We start from the raw sequence: 19,830 nt of genomic DNA, 5'->3' as shown, positions 1-19,830 counted from the left end.
ATGTAAACACTCACTAGCACACCAAACATGTACTAATCCACAGCTGAAAATAGTCTCTGGTTAACATTTGCTCAGAACTACAGTACCTAACTGATTTAGTAAATTTCTCAGGCTTTAAAAAAAATATACTATACATTTGTGACTTGTTTTGAAGATTTATGTCTTTAATAGGAACTATCGGACATTCCTATATATCCACGGCATCTCTACCCCTTATAATTTAACGTTGCGATGGAGTCTAATCGCCCAATACTCATTTCAACATATTATGAAGTCTCTTCTGATTGAAATGGAATTGGGGGCCGAGTGCGGCAGAAGAGAAAGTCAGAAAGTTTTGAGAGAAGGACTACCACACTGGGGTTGGTCTTTTTTTAATGGGATTTGTTGAGAAAAAGAAAAATATGGAATATCATTAGCCTCATCTTTTAAACTGAACATGCACAAATTGGGGATTTTTGGCTTAAAAATATGAATGTGCTGGATCTGTCCATTCATGCTCTCATGTTGACTTGATTGATAACAGTTTGAATCTATGTTCTGATAATAACTCACGTCATTAATACATTTCCTGTATCCTGAGTGTTATACTACAAAGACAACATACAAGGTAGGACAATAAGGACATATTGGTGAGTTGTGGTTTGTGCAGCAGTCGGAACAAACATAGCATACATATGCGTCAAAGTCTCAAAATAGTGTTTCCAATTTGCATGACCTCTTTCCCTGCAAGGTTTAAGTAGGACTACAAATCTTCAGAGTGGATAACATCTAATTTGTGTTGCCTGTGGTAAGATTATGGTGTAAGGAAGGGAAGACAACTTTGTGCCATCATTTAATGTTAAAAAAAACAATACAACTTCAGCAATGTACAGAAAGCTAGACTTGAACCTTCAGGGATGTTTTCTCTGTGCAGGAAGTAACTGATGCAACCCAAACTGTACTCCACTACAGTACTCTGTATATCAGTAACAGACTTCCTATCATTATTATTATTATTATTATTATTATTATTATTATTATTATTATTATTATTATTATTATTATTATTGTTAGTAGTCGTAGTAGTAGTAGTATTATGTGATGGCTTCAGCCAATGAAAAAAAAACAGCCTCTGGCTATTACAAAATATCCCACTTTATGTTTAATGTGTTTATATATCTTCACTGATATCCATAGGATTAAAAAATGTACCTTGAAAAAAAAGGATATTCTATATTGACCTCCACTTATTGAATAATATTAGTCATATTCAAACTCTAAAACTATTAAAAAACTCACAGGGAAATCAAGATCTCCCTTTACAAATTGAGTTGCAGTGATGTGTCTCATGTATAAAAATATTGTTCAATACAATGTTGTCTAGTTAATAATTAAAGTGATGGTTCGGAGTAATTTACCCTATGGTCCTTTGCACCATGACCTCGAGCCAAACACCCCCCCAGAAGCTTTTTTCACCTGGGTCTAACACTGGGCGAGTTAGCGTAGAGTAGCGTTAGCCGCTGAGTAGCTTAGCGCGGGGCTAATGGACCCACGTTTGTATCTCTTAAATGACCGCTCTAATAATGCCCGAAATTATACCAAAGGTCTACACTAGTATATATAGGTTATGCTCTCATAAAACGATGGATTGGAAAGTTTGTAAGTACACCAGAAGTTTGAGAACACTTGCCTGCTCTCTTCTGCTCTCTGTTGCTGCTGCTGCTGCCTGCAGTTAGACAAGTGCTTAGGGCCGTCTATAAATTACTACACCGAAAAGAGATACAACAAAAATATGTATTAATTTAATGATTATATATGGTAATGTCTCCAAACTTACCTCAATTATTACTTGTCTCCTGCTAGTTATATTACAGCACTTACTTTAAAAAATAAGTTAAATTAAACAATATTTTTGTTGCATCTCTTTTCGGTGTTGTAATTTGTAGATGTCCCTAAGCACTCGTCTTACTGCAGCAGCAACAACAGCAGAGAGCAGAAGCCAGCAGGCAAGTGTTATTTACATAAACTTCTGGTGTACTTACAAACTTTCCAATCCATCGTTTTATGAGAGCATAACCTATATATACTGAGTGTAGACCTTTGGTATTCATTTGGGCATTATTAGGGGGGTCATTTAAAGAAGAACCTAAACGTGAGTCAATTAGCTCACGCTTAAGCTATTCAAACGTACTATCTTAACTCATATATTTTAGAACCAGGTTTGGCTCGAGGTCATGGTGCAAAGGACCCTAGGGTGAATTACTCCGAACCATCACTTTAACTATGTAGACAGCCGTGTTGCTACTGAGTACACTCTTGCTAACTAATCCCCGACCCAAAAGTTTACGTTATATACATCAAAACTGCTCACAAAAAACCCTTCTCTCCATACATAAGTTATTGCATTCACACATCCAGAAGTGGAAATACTATACCATTGCAACTGAAAAATTAAAATAAAATGCAATTATTCCAATAAAAATGATGTGATACAGACTAAGAGAGGCTAAGAGAAGATGCAACAGAAAAAAGTGAACAGAATTTACATATCAGATGTGAATCTGTGAAATGCAGTGATGGATTTGTTTTGGTCCTTGTACATATTACAGACAAAGTATAAATGTGTCAGAGACATCAGAGGGGCTTTTCTTGCCAGCCCACGAATGATGCAAAGGTCTTAAATATGACAGGACTCCACAGATCTCACAGTGATCATTTCACAAGCCTCCCACACTTATCACTTCCTCCCAGTATGCTCTGCATCATAACATATATTAAGACAAAAGCAATTGTAGTATCAAGTTCCCAAATTGTGGAATTTAGGTCCGACATGCTGTGTGGCCACCAGCTCAGTCCTTAGTAACACCTACGTTCCAATTCACCCTCTGCAGACAAGACATACCTGCCCAGAAGTCCTGATTCTGCTCCAGACACCTGCAAAGTAAATGAAAAAAACATTAATGAATTAATATTGAATATGAATATAATGCCCCTAAACATGTCATTTACATCTTCACTCATAAGCTGCTTGGTAATAATAAATTTGTTTTTTGGCTCTTTACACACCAGAAAAAAATAGTTGGATGGAAAACATCTATTTATACTAGCTATATATACAAATGTCAGATGGGAACAACTTCAGTGTAAGCTATACTTTTTAGCCTCTCTACTTTGAGTTGAGTGCTAATGTTATTATGCTAAAATGCACAAAGTTAGCATGGTAACAGATGTGAAACATGCCGATGTTCTGACGGTTACATTTATCAAATGCATGTTTGGTGTTTTAAAGCATAATGTTTAGCATTGTCAGCATTTTTACATGCACACACAAAATACGTATCTCTGCCTTATTTATAATAATAATGTATACTTTATTACTTCAATTTTAGAATTCAATTTTCTGTTAGCTCTGTTAGCATTGTGTTAAGCATGTTAGCATTTTTACATCCACATACATCTCTTTCTTAACTTAACCCTTCTCAAACTTCATTTGACTAAGGTCATGTTCATTTATAGTCAGCTTTTATGCACAACAGTAACAGCAACAGTAAAAAGCCAAACCGTTTGTTATATTTAACTTTAACCTTAGTTTTTTTTTAGCACTTTTTTTAGCCTAATTTAGTAATGTGTAGAGTTTAAAAATGTTAAAACAATGCTGGTCTTTGATGTCAGTGTACTTTTATGTTTTGGATGGAGTCTGACCCGCATGTGTTTCAACAGTTTGGCCAGCCTTGTCGGTTCACATTACTGTTCATGTTGTATTTTTCTGACTTCTTTTATGGGCCCAGTTTATTCAGTATGAAGGCTGAGGTTGACATATTCTGTCAATAGCATGTATGCTGTCATGAATTTGATACATGTTAGCGGCACTATATAAAAACTCAGGTGATGACCAAAGTAATTAGGATGGATGTGTCTTAGCCAAATTTCATTGCAATTCTGTATAGTATGACTATAGTTATAGTTATGAAGCTATTTAACTCTGGACCTGACAGGCCGACACATGAGCAAAGTCACAGAAGAGACTTGACTATTGTCTCTGCGGTGATGCAACAATCTAAAAACTGTTGGCTTTGACAACAACATCATGTCTGCATCATTCTGCATAATCAGTGGTGCAGGTTAAAGTCATTGTGCTGACCAACAGGGCCTGAAGCTTTAGTAGAGCCCGATCTCCGTCAGGTTGATCTTGATGATGATGTCGGTGACAGCGTCAAACACAAACTGCACATTCTTGGTGTCTGTGGCACAGGTGAAGTGGGTGTAGATCTCCTTGGTGTCCTTTCGTTTGTTTAAGTCTTCAAACTGGCACTGGATATAGGCTGCAGTCTCGTCGTATGAGTGCCCACCTGCAGTAAAAAGGTTGTTTATAATTTACATGGAGCAATCCTGTATGATCTCTGGAAAATAGCTCATCTTATTTTCAACAATATGGGTTAAACACACCAAAGCGAAACAAAGATGCCATTAATCTGTGACCAGCTGTGGTTTACTGCCAGTGAGCTGCTTGTCAGTTGTCACCTTTTACATGGTGCTTTGAGCTTGTTTTTTGTTTAAAAGTGGAAAAAAACAAACAAGGGCACTTATTATTATTCAGGAAATGTATTCTGCAAGCGGCTGTTAAATTGTGTGACTGCTCTGTAGAAAACGCCTTTAGTGATGCTCACAATTAAGAAGTTAAAAATTATGAACCGTGACACAAACTCTTGTGTTAAGAGAACTATAAATAGATATAACTGTCAAAAACCATCATTGACATTAGAATGACCTGGGTGAACAAAACTGACAAGTAAAATGGGCTACAGTGAACGATTTAGTTAAACTTAATATGCTGGTGTAGTGATGACGTTCACTTGCGATAAAACAGCTTAACAGTTAAACACAGAGCCTTTGTCTGATTGGTAAAAATGTGACTAGATCAAACATGCACATCTTTTATATTCAAAGCTTATTTAACACACACTGCAACCTCAAAACTGGCTTTTGCTGCAGAATCAGTATGAGATCCAATGTGCTTTATTCTCTTAGTAAGGTCAAATTAATCCAGAGCACAATCACGCATTTCCAGATAGTTAATGCTTAGATACATAAAATAGATAAATAAAGGTTTCCATTCATCAAAACACTAGACACACATTAGAAACACAAGAGCGATGACACACTGTATAATAATGTCACATTAAAACTTCACTAAGTTGCTAATACACAGATTTGTCTCACCAGGGTAATCGGGGTAGCAGATAGTGAGTGGACTCCTATTGATCTTCTCTTCAAACAAGTCCTTCTTGTTGAGGAAGAGGATGATGGAGGTGAGCGTGAACCACTTGTTGTTGCAGATGGAGTCGAAAAGCTTCATGCTCTCATGCATCCGGTTCTGCGGAAAGAGCCGATATGAACTTACCATAATAGGCCGTTTTCACAGAAGACATTTTAACACAGGTGTGAATAATAAAAATGAATGATGACCATTTTGGTTTCAACTGTTATAGTGCCGGTTATGCTTGATGTCTACTCCGACCTGAAACAAAGCCTATGTGTGGCACATAAATGAAATAGCATGTGTACCAAAAGCATGGTAAAAGATACAGACTAATAAAAACATATTTTACATGACTTTTAGTGGCTGAATCTTAATGGAAGAAGTACTGTTGTGTCTTTGCCAGCACTTACAAGCTATAAAACCCGGCTTACTGTCACACTGTCATTACTTAATAGGACATTTCAATAGAACATAATTTTGCACCCATCACTTACCATCTCCTCATCCTCAGCCAAGACGAGGTCGTAGTCACTGAGCGCTACGCAGAAAATGATAGATGTGACTCCCTCAAAACAATGGATCCACTTCTTCCTCTCCGAGCGCTGACCCCCAACATCAAACATCCTGCACGCGCACGCGCACACACACACACACACACACACACACACACACACACACACACACATTGAATATGTGCTTATTTGAATTGTAATACCATTTTAATTCCAGTGTTTTATGAAGATGAGTGTCCTAGTAAATCCAGGGCAAGAGCACACATACACACACGTGCCTGTGTCTGCTGCCTCCACCTGAGGCCCTCAGAGGCAAATTGAATCTGCACAGAGCTGTTTAACTGACACATATATTAAATACCTCTGTGTGCTTCAACACCAATTCAGTGATTGCACATTTCCAGAGCGTTTTTTATGGGGTTACAAAGACAGGCCAGAGAGGCTATTACAGTAAATGTTTCACCAATATGTATAAGTACATGAGCTAGATAATGAAATAATGTAAAAGGACTGAAGAGATGTAATCACATTTACTTCTACAAAGGTGGGTCGTATTAGGATGAATGCCAGTCAGCAGCATTTGCGAGTTATAAAAGAGACTCGAAAATCGGCACTTCAATATGCAGTTTCTAAAAAAGAAAAATCATCTGTGACTGGGTGCATCACTCTTAAAATAACTACAAAATTAATCAATATGATGAGGGAGCATTATGACAACATGATAAACACAGACAGCTAGAGTATAACCAGCATGGATATAGATCTAGTATACAGTATAAATAACGGTGAGATACTGCAAAATGTAATACATGTGCAAGTGTTTTAATTTTTTCTGACAGCGATGATCATCCGCTGTTAGATAATGGAAAGAAAGAAAAACAACATCACACTCATAAAATAAAATGACCCCCAGCCTTTTTTTTCTTGTGACCCATTATTACAATTTGCATATGAAGAGGTAAAACTATTCAGTATTTCAGAGATTATTTTAAAGACTGCAGTCCAAAAAATAAACATAATTTTGTACAGCAGAATTTAGTTGTTCAATGTTTCCTGCCCCGGATATAATCTGTCTAGGAGGGTCCAGGCCCCCAGGTTGGGAATCCCTGTGTTTAGTTAATAAGAACAGTAAATGACTGAAACAAGCTCAGGCCCTGACTGCTCGTTAAGCGTAATAAGTTATTTTTATGGCACAAGCAGCCCACCTGAGGCCAGTGCCCATCATGAGCACATAAATTACAGCAACACTAACTTGAAGTAGAGATCTTTGAAGGTGAAGTGAGTTTCCACGATGCCAGTGGTCTTTACACGAGTGCGTAGCACATCCTGCTGAGACGGGATGTAGTCTGGCTGACAGATCCTGTCCAGGTCATTCAGGTAGCTGAGAGACAGAAGACATGGGTATATGAAGATGATTCATGACAATTGTGACAATTGTGACAATTGTGTGCACATCCCACCTTCTGGCAAGTGCAGGACAAATTAAACCTACTCCAGTGAAAAAATGTAATGTGTTAAACTCCCATATTTAATGCAAAGGCAACGTTTCGACCCTGCTGGGTCTTTTTGCCTGAAGAAGACCCAGCAGGGTCGAAACGTTGCCTTTGCATTAAATATGGGAGTTTAAAGCAGTGTCGCAGACATTACATTTTTTCACTGGTATATGAAGATGATCCCTGAGACAATACACACATCACAGTACAAATTTACTGTAGCGGTATCTGTAATACAGGCATCTCCCAATATGTGTTTCATAAAAACGGACACCACGTAGGAATATTAGTTTATCGAGGGCTTTTTTTTTATCAAAAAAAGACACAATGCAAAGCGACAAACTGTTTTTCGGACACTTATGTCTGGTGAAGTGGAGGGTTTGCTCTGCAGACAGATGTCTGAGGACTCCATACTAAATATGGGCTCATATTTTGGTGCTTGATAAACACTGGCTCCTTGTGGGTTGAGTAAAAACAGACTAACTACCCTGGTTCCTCTTGACTCGCAGTGTGGACAAAGTGCACCATGACAGGCTGTTTTCAAAATAAACAAAGTGTCCTTGAGCAACTTTCTTTCAAGGAGAGTGTGATATAAACGCTACAGCAACAGGAAACATTGGCCTTTATCCATGTCAAGATAATACAAGACTTGACTATATTTAGCTCATACTTTATTTTCTTCATCAGATAGTTGTATCCAGTGGCTGACTATCATTATAAACTGAAACTATTTTGTCAAGTGAAGTAATATATAAACAGCTGCAAGTTGACAGAAACATTTTCCCATCATATTGTCCTTCAAGTTTCTCCTTTTTCAGGAATGCAATCAGCTGTACGACAAGCTGACACAAGACCATGGAGAACAAGACACATCTTGCCTCCCTTTTTGTTCCAGTGGAAATGTTACAGACATGAGGAAGGAAAACTACGGAGTCAAACTTGTCCACCTTCTTATGAAGAGAGAAACAAGATTACGAGAAATGCCTTCGCAAGTTTAAGAGTAGGAGAGGGATGAACCAATTTCTAACTTCCCTATAAATTGTTGAAGCAGTTTCACTTCCATCTGGAATTTTCGTAAAGTGTCAATAAGTTGAGTAATATCAAGAAAATTACACTTGATTCATTGGAAATTGATTTGGAATCAGGTAAGACTGCAAATTGAAGATTAGTTTTTAAATTTATTTTCCTCAACAATTAGATTCATTGTTTGGTCTATAAAATGTAAGATGATGTGAAAAAAAACTATAATTTCCTAAGGCCGATGTGATGTCATCAAATTTCTTGTTTTGTCCGAAGTCGCAAACCTAAATATATTCAGTTTATTATCACATAAAATAAAGAAAAGAGCCAATCATCACAATAGAGAAGATGTTGATTATATTTCTGCCGATTGACTGATTGATTAATCAACTAATCCTTTCTGCTGTAGGATTAAGTCAAGTTTTCAGCCTTAGCTGCCTCAGTAAAACAGCCAACATAATAGTCTTGCATTGCCAGACCTTTCACCACAGCGCTGAGGAAGGTCTGGTCCCTCCACACAACATTACTGGATAAAAGAAAAATGTGCTCTGGTTTACTGGCATTTCTTTAAACCAATCACAATCGTCTTGGGCAGACACAGCAAAATAGCCTTGGGAAGGAACTTGTTTTGGTGGAACATGTGCTCGTTCAAAAGTTGTTTTAGTCGTGCAACAGAAGACTCAGATTGGACAGATAGTCTAGCTAGCTGTCTGGATTTATCCTGCAGAGATCTGAGGAGCAGTTAACCATAGTCCTCACAAATCCACCGGAGTTTAGAATTCCAACACATAGAAAGCGGAAGGTGAGAGACATCCGGCCGAAAATGAGGGACATCCGGCGAAACCGGAACTACCCCGTAAATGAAACGCCATTGACATAGACTACCAACATACTAAAAGACCCATCCCACTATGGACACCATCTGTTTGACCTCCTACCTTCTGTTAGACGCTTCAGGTCCATTAAATCCCGGACAGACTAAAAACAGCTTTTTTCCCACAGCCATAAAGAACTGAACACTGACAAACACTGACACCGACTGTCTACATTGACCATCAGCAATACAATACTTACAGTTACAGCTGCATTGTATAGAACACTGCACAGATGTTTACATTCCAACTGCACCTTTGTGTATTTCTTTGTACCTATTTATTCCCAACCATATTACTTGTATATAGGGCCACAACTCAGCAAATGTGCAATATCTCAGCCATTTTACTGTTTTTAAGAAGTCACAGCAAATTCATATTTTTTTCTATAATATATATTTGTATTTTTCTCTATTTGTTATTAATGTTTGATGTGTGTGAAAGCACCGTCAGGATTGCTATGGAGACAGAGCACATTTAAGTCCCGCCCCCACCGGAGGGGAAAACAATTCTCCGAAGTTGCCTCCTTGTCAATTCCATCTGCCAGCAAACAACAAAAAGCTGCCGTGTGGTGGGATGCACTAACATGGTAAAGAACCCATAACTAAGTTTTTATAAGCTGCTGCAGACTGTGGGATCCTGACACTGACCTAACATTATGCCCAACGTTACGTGTGTAGGAAGCATTTTGTTACTAAGTCAAATATCCACAAGTCAGTTTTAGACTAAATATATTTCTGTAGGTTAAGCTAAAGCATTTTGACAGTATGCAGCTCTTGTTATAGTGGAATGTGGATAAATCAGAAAGCTATTTAGCATTAGCTTGCTAGTACATAGCTAACATTAGCTTATTAACAGCTAACTTGTCCTCTCAGGTAGACATACTGTACGTTGCTAAAAAAATCTGATGTTTTTAGCTAGCTACAGGCACTTTGTTTCAGCATTTCAGCCCTTAGTTGCACATTGTGGCGCCGATTGTTTTCCCCTCCGGTGGGCGTGGTTTTCAGAGCGTGATATGATGTGCTGTCTTTATGTGTGTGCAATGACAATAGGAATTCTATTCTATTCTTCTATGAAGACTGACTGCAAGACTAAATTATTTGAGAAACCATTTGTTTTGCAGATTATTTTCCCTGAACCACAGTGCAGGCATCTGTAATTTGACATGTAATAAGCTTGTAGCTGGCCCTTGGTGAGTCTGTATGTAGAGAAGTGAACAGAGTCCTCACTATGCAGCAGAGTCGTTGAGCTGATACTCTCGTGATCGATCAAAGCAGGTCTGAACTCCGCCATCCCTCCACAGTCTCTGAATCACGCCGGTCAGCTCTGCCGACATTACCCCTTCCTCCGCCGAGCTCGCCAGGACAAACAGCTGGCGGGCGTCGTCCTATCAATGAAGACAATAATTTCTGTCATTGTAAACTTGTTCCTGTGGTAATTTATATCACAAATGCGGATGTGGCTCTTTAAAAGTCATGTTTATTGAATGTAGTTAACTTACTGCCCGTGCAGGTTCCCCAAAATCTATCTTTAACCGGCCCATCGCCCTGATGATGGCCATGATGGACTGGATGGTGTTGCTGTACACCACCACTTTGTACTGCTTGCACTCCTCTTCTGAGTAGCCATCTTCATGAATAATTCTGACAAATAAACAAAATACAAACTGTTAGAATTTCTTAGAGTCCATATAAATATTTGACAGTGTGAACAATGGCTTTAACAAATGTTAACAGATTACAGATTTCAAACATTTCATGCAACACTGTCATTAGTGCTGGAATTTGAGCTTTGGTGAGCATGCAGCATGCCTAATGTGGGAACTGGGGGAGCCTATTCAGGTCCTGCCAGGCTACGGCTGGCCTCTGTGGCCATTGTTTAACATGTTATGCAAAAGGAAGCTTCCTACACTGCCTAAGCGGAGTGAAATAGGGTCCCACGTTGCCTCCACAGTATTTTCACAAAGATTAACCCTGTTTCTAGCCACAGCTCTCCCCACCTTATTAACCTCTGACAACAAGGCTGCAGCTAAAAGTGGGAATGAGGGACTGTCTTTTGTCAACGTAATACAAAAATAGCATCAAGGTTTCTAACAGGATGTAGGAGTTTGATATAATATCATGTGCAGGGTTATCAGGACTGTGTTACAAGCTGCAACTTACTTCATCTGCTTTACTATTGTGCTTTTCCCAGATTCCCCAGCACCTGAAAAAAAGGGACAGTAGTTATACGAGAGCAGCAACTAAAATACCTCTCATATGGACGATGGATCCAACCAGCTTTTCATAGCGGATGAACTTAATCTGATCTCATTTAATAATGCAGTGTACAGTATGTTTGTGTAAAAAAACAAACAAGAAAAAGCACGCTTGAGATCAATTTTAGTAGCAGGTGTTTGACTGGGGCCTGAGGGAATGTATACTGTCATGAAGTTCTCCTTTGCATGCTGCAGCGATCTGATGCACAAGTCAGCGGTTTGGGTGTATGGGTGCATTAATTCTGCTTTGCTATTTGTCATCAGCCATAGAAAGACACAGATGCCAGTGTCACATCAGATGCTATCTGCTTATCATGAAATGTGTATACCACAGGCTGGCGCTGATCATGGGAACGAGCATCATGGGAAATAATGAATAGTGTGATGAGCTGGGGCACCTCATAAGGAAGTGAGAGCTTTCACAATATTGTCCATCTGTGACAAATGTTGAACTGATGACTGGCACAGTTGATATCAAAGCCTCAATTACAATAAAGGCCATTGTGATAATGATGACTGGGACAATAATGTACACATGAGGAACCTTTACAGTATTTCTACAACAATCAGCCAAACAGGAAACAGTTGTCACGCTCCTGGCTGAGCTAGTGTTTTTCCACTGGAAAGACAATCCCAGATATTATGCTTATCTGGGCATTAGAGAGCAGAGCGGCCATAAAAACTGGAAAAAAAAAATCACATATGATTAAAAAGTCTGTCTGCAATCTAAACAAAACAAACAGCAACTTGTTCTCTGACCCACTGTACAGTATATTTGCATAACAGCATCATCACAACATGCAGTGTTGTCAACCAGCACAGAAGGTTTCTTTATTGAATAGGAAAATTATTTTCATGATCTCGTATTCCCCTTTAACAGAAGCAAAGCAACCTCTTTAATGATAATGGACAGGGAAGGTTCACACCATCCTAGCCCTTCTGTGAAGATGGCTACAACAACCATTAGGAGTCACTACAACAGTGACATGGATGTGATCTCTCACTAACTGGAATCATACAGTAGATGTAGGGCTGCAACCAGGGGCAGACTGGGACAAAAATTCGGCCCTGGCAATTTCGTCCCTTATCGGCCTAATTTCAGACGGGGACATTATTTGCTTTATAATTACAAAAACCAGGCTAATGTGAGATTATGGCACCATGCAGCATGAGACACATTTACAGGCTTTCATATTTAAATAACACACACTGGAGCAATTCATAAAACCTTCAAATAAACTACCATGCCACCATCTTAGAATAGAATGGAAATGCTTGCATATTTAAAACATATTATTACATACTTAAACACCCAAAACACCGGAGTATGTTTTATACCGGAGTATGTTTTTCTTTTATTTAAAAAGTAGAAACCCGATGACCGGACGGGAGGCTCCAAGCTGCAGCCATCTTGCATATTTTTGTCAAACTAGTGTGAAACACCCGTGTTGCCGCATTTTTTCTTCTTTTTTCCAGCGGCCCAAATCGGCCCAAGAGTGCATCGGCCTTCTGGCATTTGCCAGAACTGCCAGATTGCCAGTCCGCCTATGGCTGCAACTAACAATTATTTTCATTATCAACAATCTGATATTATTTTCTCGATTAATCCTGGTTCATCAAATGTGAAAAATGTCTGTATTTCCTAAAGCTAAAGGTGATGAAATATATATTTTTTTTCAGCCCAGCAGTCCAAAACCCTAAAAAATAGAAAAGCACATAAAAGCCACCAGGAAGTTTGACCAAGAAATAGCCAAGCATATAGTCTAACCGGTAGGGTTGGGTACCAAAATTGATACTTTTTTGGGTACCGATTATGTCGGTACTACCGATTCAAGAAAAATCAAACGGTGCCAAATTTTGGGACCTGAGAGCCTGTAGGGGCGAGCTTATCTGTCCTCTCTGCATGTTGACAGAGAGCAGGGCTCCGACACACGCAGAGCTGGGGTGCAGACGGATCAAAACTATATTGACTCTGCAGTTTGATAAAGTCACAGTAAGTCATGGCAATGCTGGTTAAGCAGTTGCAAGTGTCGTTACACTTTTCAAAACGCCACGGAGACAACATTCACTGCAATATAATATTAATGGCGAGCCAAAAGCAGTCGTGGTGCAGTTACACTTCCGCTGGGACAGGCAGGCACACCAGTTAACTTTGGATAGAGCCAGGCTAGCAGTTTCCCCATGTTTCCAGTCTTCATGCTAAGCTAAGCTAACCATTTTCTGGTTTGTTTCATATATACTGTTGACTGCAGTACCAAAGATGGCCTCTGGGGCAAATTGGCAGCATGATTGATTGGCTGTGCCAAATATAGCCCCCCCAACAGATCGATGGTTATATTACACGACCAAGTCACTCTGTGGAGGCGATTCAGTGCTTTGCCTCTGTGCCATACATCAGCTATTTTCATAGCTGAATTTAATGAAAGAGGCATGAAAACATGTGTGCACATGAAACATTAGATGTCAAACTCACACAACCAGTGAGAAATTATTTCCATAAACATCTGGGGTGAGTTTACACTGGTAGTGAAGCCCCTTTTGCTTAATATAACCACAATAATTATCAGCAACTGCAGGATGAAGGAGTTTTCTGGCACTGGAATTTGAAATATGGATACCTGCTTCTTTTTTAAAAGCAGCCAGGAACAAGTCTGAACCTGTGATGAAATAAGGATTTACATTGTCTTAATATTGTTTTTTTCCCTATAAGGTGGCGAAACACCTACTGCTAGTTAGGAATCCTTAGCAGATTAATTTTGTCGAGGAGTCTTCTAGTAGATTCATGTTCAGATGGCCGTCCAACAAGAATTAAATCCACAAATTCTTTAGTAAAGCTGTCACCAGCAAAAGAGATTTACTCCCGCTCACACAGACGGGGAGGACAATTTGTGTTGATCCCTTCCCTCCGTCACCAATTCTTCTATTCATGGCATTTTTTGGCTGATCATCAGCCATGGCTTCCAGCCAGTTCACAAACCAACTTTACACAGATCACTGAGTCGTCCAAACCCATGCAGGAGTCAGACTCCAAACCAAGCCTCATTTAACAAGAATCTGAAAATGCAGATTGTTATATGAATTACTGTTCGTGGTCAAACAGGAGACCATTCTCATTGGATGGCTGAGTTGGCTCTCCAGCTTTGTGGTTTTGTACAAAGAGCAGCAGCCAAACTCATCTTTTTTTTTTCTCCTATAACTCTCTTGTTCCAGCACAGACAGGGAGTGGAGGGCACTGCCTGGAAAAATAGCTTCCCCTCAACTCTGTGGTCAGAACTTTAAAATGAATGTGTCCATACAATGAGATTTTAGCCTGCATCGGCAACACCACACATATTGGTTTGAAGTTAATCCTCACAGCTCAGTTAGCTGCTGGCTGGTGGGATTCGTCGGTATCCTCGACAAAGTGATCCAACATTAAACTAGTCATTCCCCCTCAGGGCTCAACTACCTAAAATAACTTGTCTTCCATGCAACAAAACGACGCAATCAGGCTGTAATCTATCAACAAAACAGTGGAAACAGTTTGATAAAAATCGCCTCACAGTTGTGGGTATAAGTTACTCTTAAATGGTAGGAAGCAGATTTACTGGTATGGCTTTGTTCTGCCATATCTTTTAGATCAATGTGCAAGAAAATTCACTACAAACATAAAAGGACAACTGCCTTTCTTAGTAAAAACTAGTGCAGTGCCCATTCAAAACGTGGCCTGTTTGGAACGGTTCAATTGCTTGGCCTCTGGTATTGCTGCTTGCAGCTTTCTCGAGAAGCGCTCATCCGAACAACTTCAAACTTGACAATGCGCTTCCTTGGGTCCTGTGCAATACACATCTGCCATGACATAGTTCACTAGCAATGCTAAAGTATAAATGTCATTTGCTAACAGCTAGCAATTTATGAACAGGTTTCTGGTAACAAAAGTGTTCATTCTGAAAGTTACATCGCTGATGCTTGAAATGTGAGTGTGAAATGTGACTTTTCTCCAGTCTCTCTGTCTTCATCTGTTCTTGAATGTACCATAGCAAGTGACGGAGAGAATGCTTTTTGGCGATTAATTAATTAGGGGTCCCCCTCTCAATAAGCTTAAGTCGATTGAGAACAAATTCTCATTTGCAACGACGACCTGTTACATTCACACAGTTACACATTCAAACCTGGAAGCATGCCCAGGACAATCACAGTCTGATATGCCTGAGCTTGCTCAGGGGGCACCTCAGTGGTGGTAATGACAAGCACTGCTCTTTTGCTTTCCCCACCCAGATTTTATCCAGCAACCTCCCAGTCCCAAGCTTGCTTCTTTAACCTTTAGGCCACCACTGCCCCTAGTCTGATCTAAAAAAGTTCAGGGACTTACCTAACACTTAGTTCTTGGCCCTCCAGAACAAATCACAGATACTACCCTTACTATGTTTGAAGGTGATATATCATGAAACACTTACTTTTTCAGAGCTTGTGCACATACATTTCAGTATCTGGAGTGCCTAACAACCCACAAACTGAGAAATAAGACAACCAAGTAATTTGTTTGTGGGCTGCCTAGATCAGGAAACATGGGATTCAACAAGTCATTCAGATTTGGCTTCCCTTCCTTTCTCACATGCAGGCTCAATAGAATATACCGCCCTATATCTGAGTATTTCCCCCCATGGCTTGAGAACTACCTTTGCAAAGGTGCACCATATTTTTCTCACAAGCCAATCAGAGCAGACTAGGCTTTTGAGGAGAGGGGCTTAAAGACAAAGGGTGAATACAGGTATATTCAGACAGACAGTATAAGAGAAATAATGTGTTTTTTAACATTAAAGCATGTAAAAATGATCGTGTAGAAACACTAAATACATATATGAACCTGAAAATTAGCATGATATGTCTGCTTTAATATCTTCAACTGATTTGTTGGTTTGAAATCCCATGACTGATATTTCTAATAACATGAGTTTAGGGGTAATAAACACCATCCACTGCGAAGAAACAAGTGTGTCATCAGGAGATTTTTCACAATAATATAATCAATAAAATGTCAATAAAATGACATATCTTGTTGAGACACAGCACTCCGTGGGCATCATATGTAATCAGTGCATTATGTATGTCTTCAGGAAGTCCTGCTGCATAAATTAATGTAGTGATTATTTAATTTCAATGACTAATTTAATAACTGCATCTGCACTCATCCTTTTGAACAATGAATCATCCATTTCATTAAATACTTTGTACATTTATTCTGGTAACAAGTGAGGACTCCACATAAGGTTCTGGTCAGTCACCCATCTCTTCACCAAACTACAGCATTTCAATAGCACAGATTTTTCATCATATCATTCGTTTGACATGAATTGTTCCATGTCTTGCACAACATTTCATGAGGAAAAAAAAAAGTCTCAAAAACAAGGTTAAGAGTGTTGCACAAGAATTGCATCAGTGCAATCAGCTTGTGTAGTGCACACCTATTTACAGTGCAAAACATTTTGGAGGCAACAACTGGCTGATGCTGTATGTTCAACCTTTTTATACTTTTTGTAATTCAGTTTCATTTGACGAGTGGGTAAGAATTTACCATTTGTTTTTTAATTTTACATCAAAACATTCCACAAAGGTGCTCAATCATCTAATCAATATCTTTATATAAACAATGAATAAAATGACTATGTGTATATGAAAGGGCTCACTTGAAGTGATGTGAAGGACCCACAGAGAAGTATCACCAAACTCTGCATTTCCCCTAAGCTCTACTGAGCCTTTTAGTGTACAACAACCACTGTACACCAGCAGACAAAGTTAGCGACTAACTGGTGAACTTAGAGGAGCATTTAGCAGCTTAATAGCCAGATACCTCTACCTGGAGATGTTGGAGAACAAAACAGAGCTACAAGAGAGTGAATACTGGACTAACAACAGTTTGCCATAAACACAACTGCAAATAAAGGTTAATGTTCCTCAGATCTGCTGGATGTGAAAATAGGGTTCGCTACAACGAAAAGAGGATGGAAAGGAAGTATAGTCTCATGGAATGTCGACTTTTTTAGAATACACAGCTGTCTGTCAAACAGCAGTTCCTCTGACCAGATGTGATATTGTGACGGAAATCCATACACAGTGTGATCCGTACACAGTGTTGAAAAAGTCATGACACTGAACCTGTAATTCACCAATATCACGCAACTGAAGTTTTGCTCCAGTGAGACGACCTGAAGTTAAATGTAACAGCCCAATATTTTATCTAATGTCTAACTATTTCTAAAAGAGTTAAATTACTACAGATTTAGCTGAGTTGATGAATCCATTAGTCGATCAATAGAAAATTAATTGGCAATGATTTTGATATATCAATTCATCATTTGAGTGATTTTCTAGCAAAAATTTCAAACATTAGCCAGTTCCATCTTCTTTATTGTGAGGATTTGATGCTTTTCTTATGTGATGGTATGGTAAACTGAATATTTTTTTAAGTTTTGAACGGTTGTTGGACAAATGAAGCAATCTTTTATGGACCAAATGTTTAATAGGCTATTCAAGTACTTGTAAGGTTAATACGAAATCTATATCTAATAATCTATCTAATCTCTATACGAATTATACAGTGTAGAGATACAGCAAGAAAAAAGCACAAGTTAAGTTATTGCTCGTCACATTGAACTTGTGATAATGTAAAGCTCAACTATTTCAGAAGTCATTATGGGACAAATCTGACTCAGAAATTGTTTTGTTTAATTATCTTAGACACCAAAATGATGTGGAACAACTAAAGAAATTAAAACTACTAGAATAATGTCCAGCTCCAATAGTTAAGCATTCTAATTTCTTAGTGCTTAGCTCCTTAAACTGTGAGCATTGTCAGCATTCCCCTGCAGCTGTAACGTTTTGTTTGTAGGCACTGAAGTAAAACAGGCCTCCATGAGTTACAACGTGCTTTGTGACAAGTCAAACATACCGTAGTATCCTCTGAGCACTTTTCAACAACTCTAGAAAAGCTAAAAGTACAGTACAGTAGTTTCCCTCTCACCACCAGCATCCGGTTTACTTTTACAAGTTCTGTCAGTGGAGACATGATGAGCCACAGCTGCATTAAACCAACAGAAGGAGGAGTGTATAGAGTCATAAACTAAATACTGTAGTGTAATAGCGAAAAGTAGCCAAACATTCATGGTGATTAAACTGATTGCATGCATAAAAAAAATAAAAGAGAAACAGTAGCATAGTTCATACCGAGCAGAAGCAGTTTCACTTCTCTGGAGGATTTCTCTCTGTCTTCCCGCAGGTTTTTATCAATCATTTTACTCCTCTCCACCGCAGCTTTGTCCTCGGCGCTGATCGTGCAGCCCATTTTCACTCTCAAACTACTTCTTTAGTGTCGGATTATAGTTTCAGCAGCTCATGAGTCGAAGGGAAACGCCGTCAAAACGAGCCCTTGGGTCGGTGTAAAGTTTCCCAGCCGAGAGAGAGGCAGAAAAGGCGTTGGCACCGGAGTCTCGTCTGTCCAACTGAAGTCTGATGCTGACACTGATTCAGTCCACACACTGCTGCCTGTAGGCTACAGGTGATCAAATACGGGGTGTTAAGCGAAAATACTCCCCGAACAGATGCTTTAAAATATTTTTATCCAAATCGTCCGAAGTTTAGACTCACAGAAGAACATACAAAAAAAAAATATAGAAAACCAGAAATCTAATTACTTTAAGTAGATATTTGTATTTTTATGTATGATGTTGTCTTTTTAAAGAAAAATTCTCAATAAAAATCAGCAGATTTTCCCTCAAGACTATTGCTGCTGCGCAGTCGCGCATTCATCCAGCTGATCCAGCTGCAAACCAAGAAAACGGCACTGAAAAAGGAAAATTGATGCGGCCCCCGAGGCTGATGGGAAATGTAGTCGCCTCTAAATTACTACATATGCTCATTCTGCCTATGTAGCTTACATGTTGCTAAGACTCGGATACAAATCAATATGTTCCTTACAAGCCTTCGGGAACTGTGATGTCGTGTAGTTTCAAACAAGCTGAACACACACGTGCAGGTTTTCTCTGCAGTTTACATTCATTTACAGTCAGCAGAGTGTAGCAGGAGCTTTATGTGGAGTGAGAGCGCCTCCAGTGGATCTATAGCTGACCTGCAGGTGTAGATTTTATAGCTCTATCCAATCTGCTCTTCATTGCTAATGACAACAAACGACGTACTTCTTCGGTACAAGATGTCAGGTTCAGTTTCAATCTTTTGTCTTGATTTAAAAGTTTTTTTTGTCCCTGGTCGCCTTACTATAGAAGTTCTATTGGATCTAGTGGCAACTTTGAGTCCATCAAACATGTAGCGATATGAACAGAAGACCAGCTAATTGGATTTCATGTGATATCATCGCACACTATGAGTAGCCTACTCTGAATGAACCTCACCAGTATTTATGTCAGACTGTGAACAAATGGATAGCGCAAGTTTTATTTGACAT

At 39.1% G+C, this 19,830-nt stretch overlaps 1 protein-coding gene across 1 annotated transcript; it reads right to left on the bottom strand.

The window, feature by feature from the left end:
- Window positions 1-2,191: 2,191 nt before the first annotated feature.
- On the bottom strand, window positions 2,192-19,174 carry gnai3 (guanine nucleotide binding protein (G protein), alpha inhibiting activity polypeptide 3). The gene is made up of 9 exons (XM_039799733.1): window positions 18,597-19,174; window positions 11,299-11,341; window positions 10,638-10,779; window positions 10,366-10,523; window positions 7,004-7,132; window positions 5,734-5,863; window positions 5,200-5,353; window positions 4,121-4,328; window positions 2,192-2,913 (listed from the first exon to the last, which is right to left on the bottom strand). Exons 1-8 carry the CDS (start codon window positions 18,712-18,714, stop codon window positions 4,138-4,140), a joined length of 1,065 nt encoding a protein of 354 aa, XP_039655667.1. The 5' UTR covers window positions 18,715-19,174; the 3' UTR covers window positions 2,192-2,913; window positions 4,121-4,137.
- Window positions 19,175-19,830: the final 656 nt, after the last annotated feature.

Source organism: Perca fluviatilis, chromosome 5, assembly GCF_010015445.1.
Source record: "Perca fluviatilis chromosome 5, GENO_Pfluv_1.0, whole genome shotgun sequence".
Taxonomy (NCBI): Eukaryota; Metazoa; Chordata; class Actinopteri; order Perciformes; family Percidae; genus Perca; species Perca fluviatilis.
This window is presented reverse-complemented; position numbering and strand designations above follow the sequence as displayed.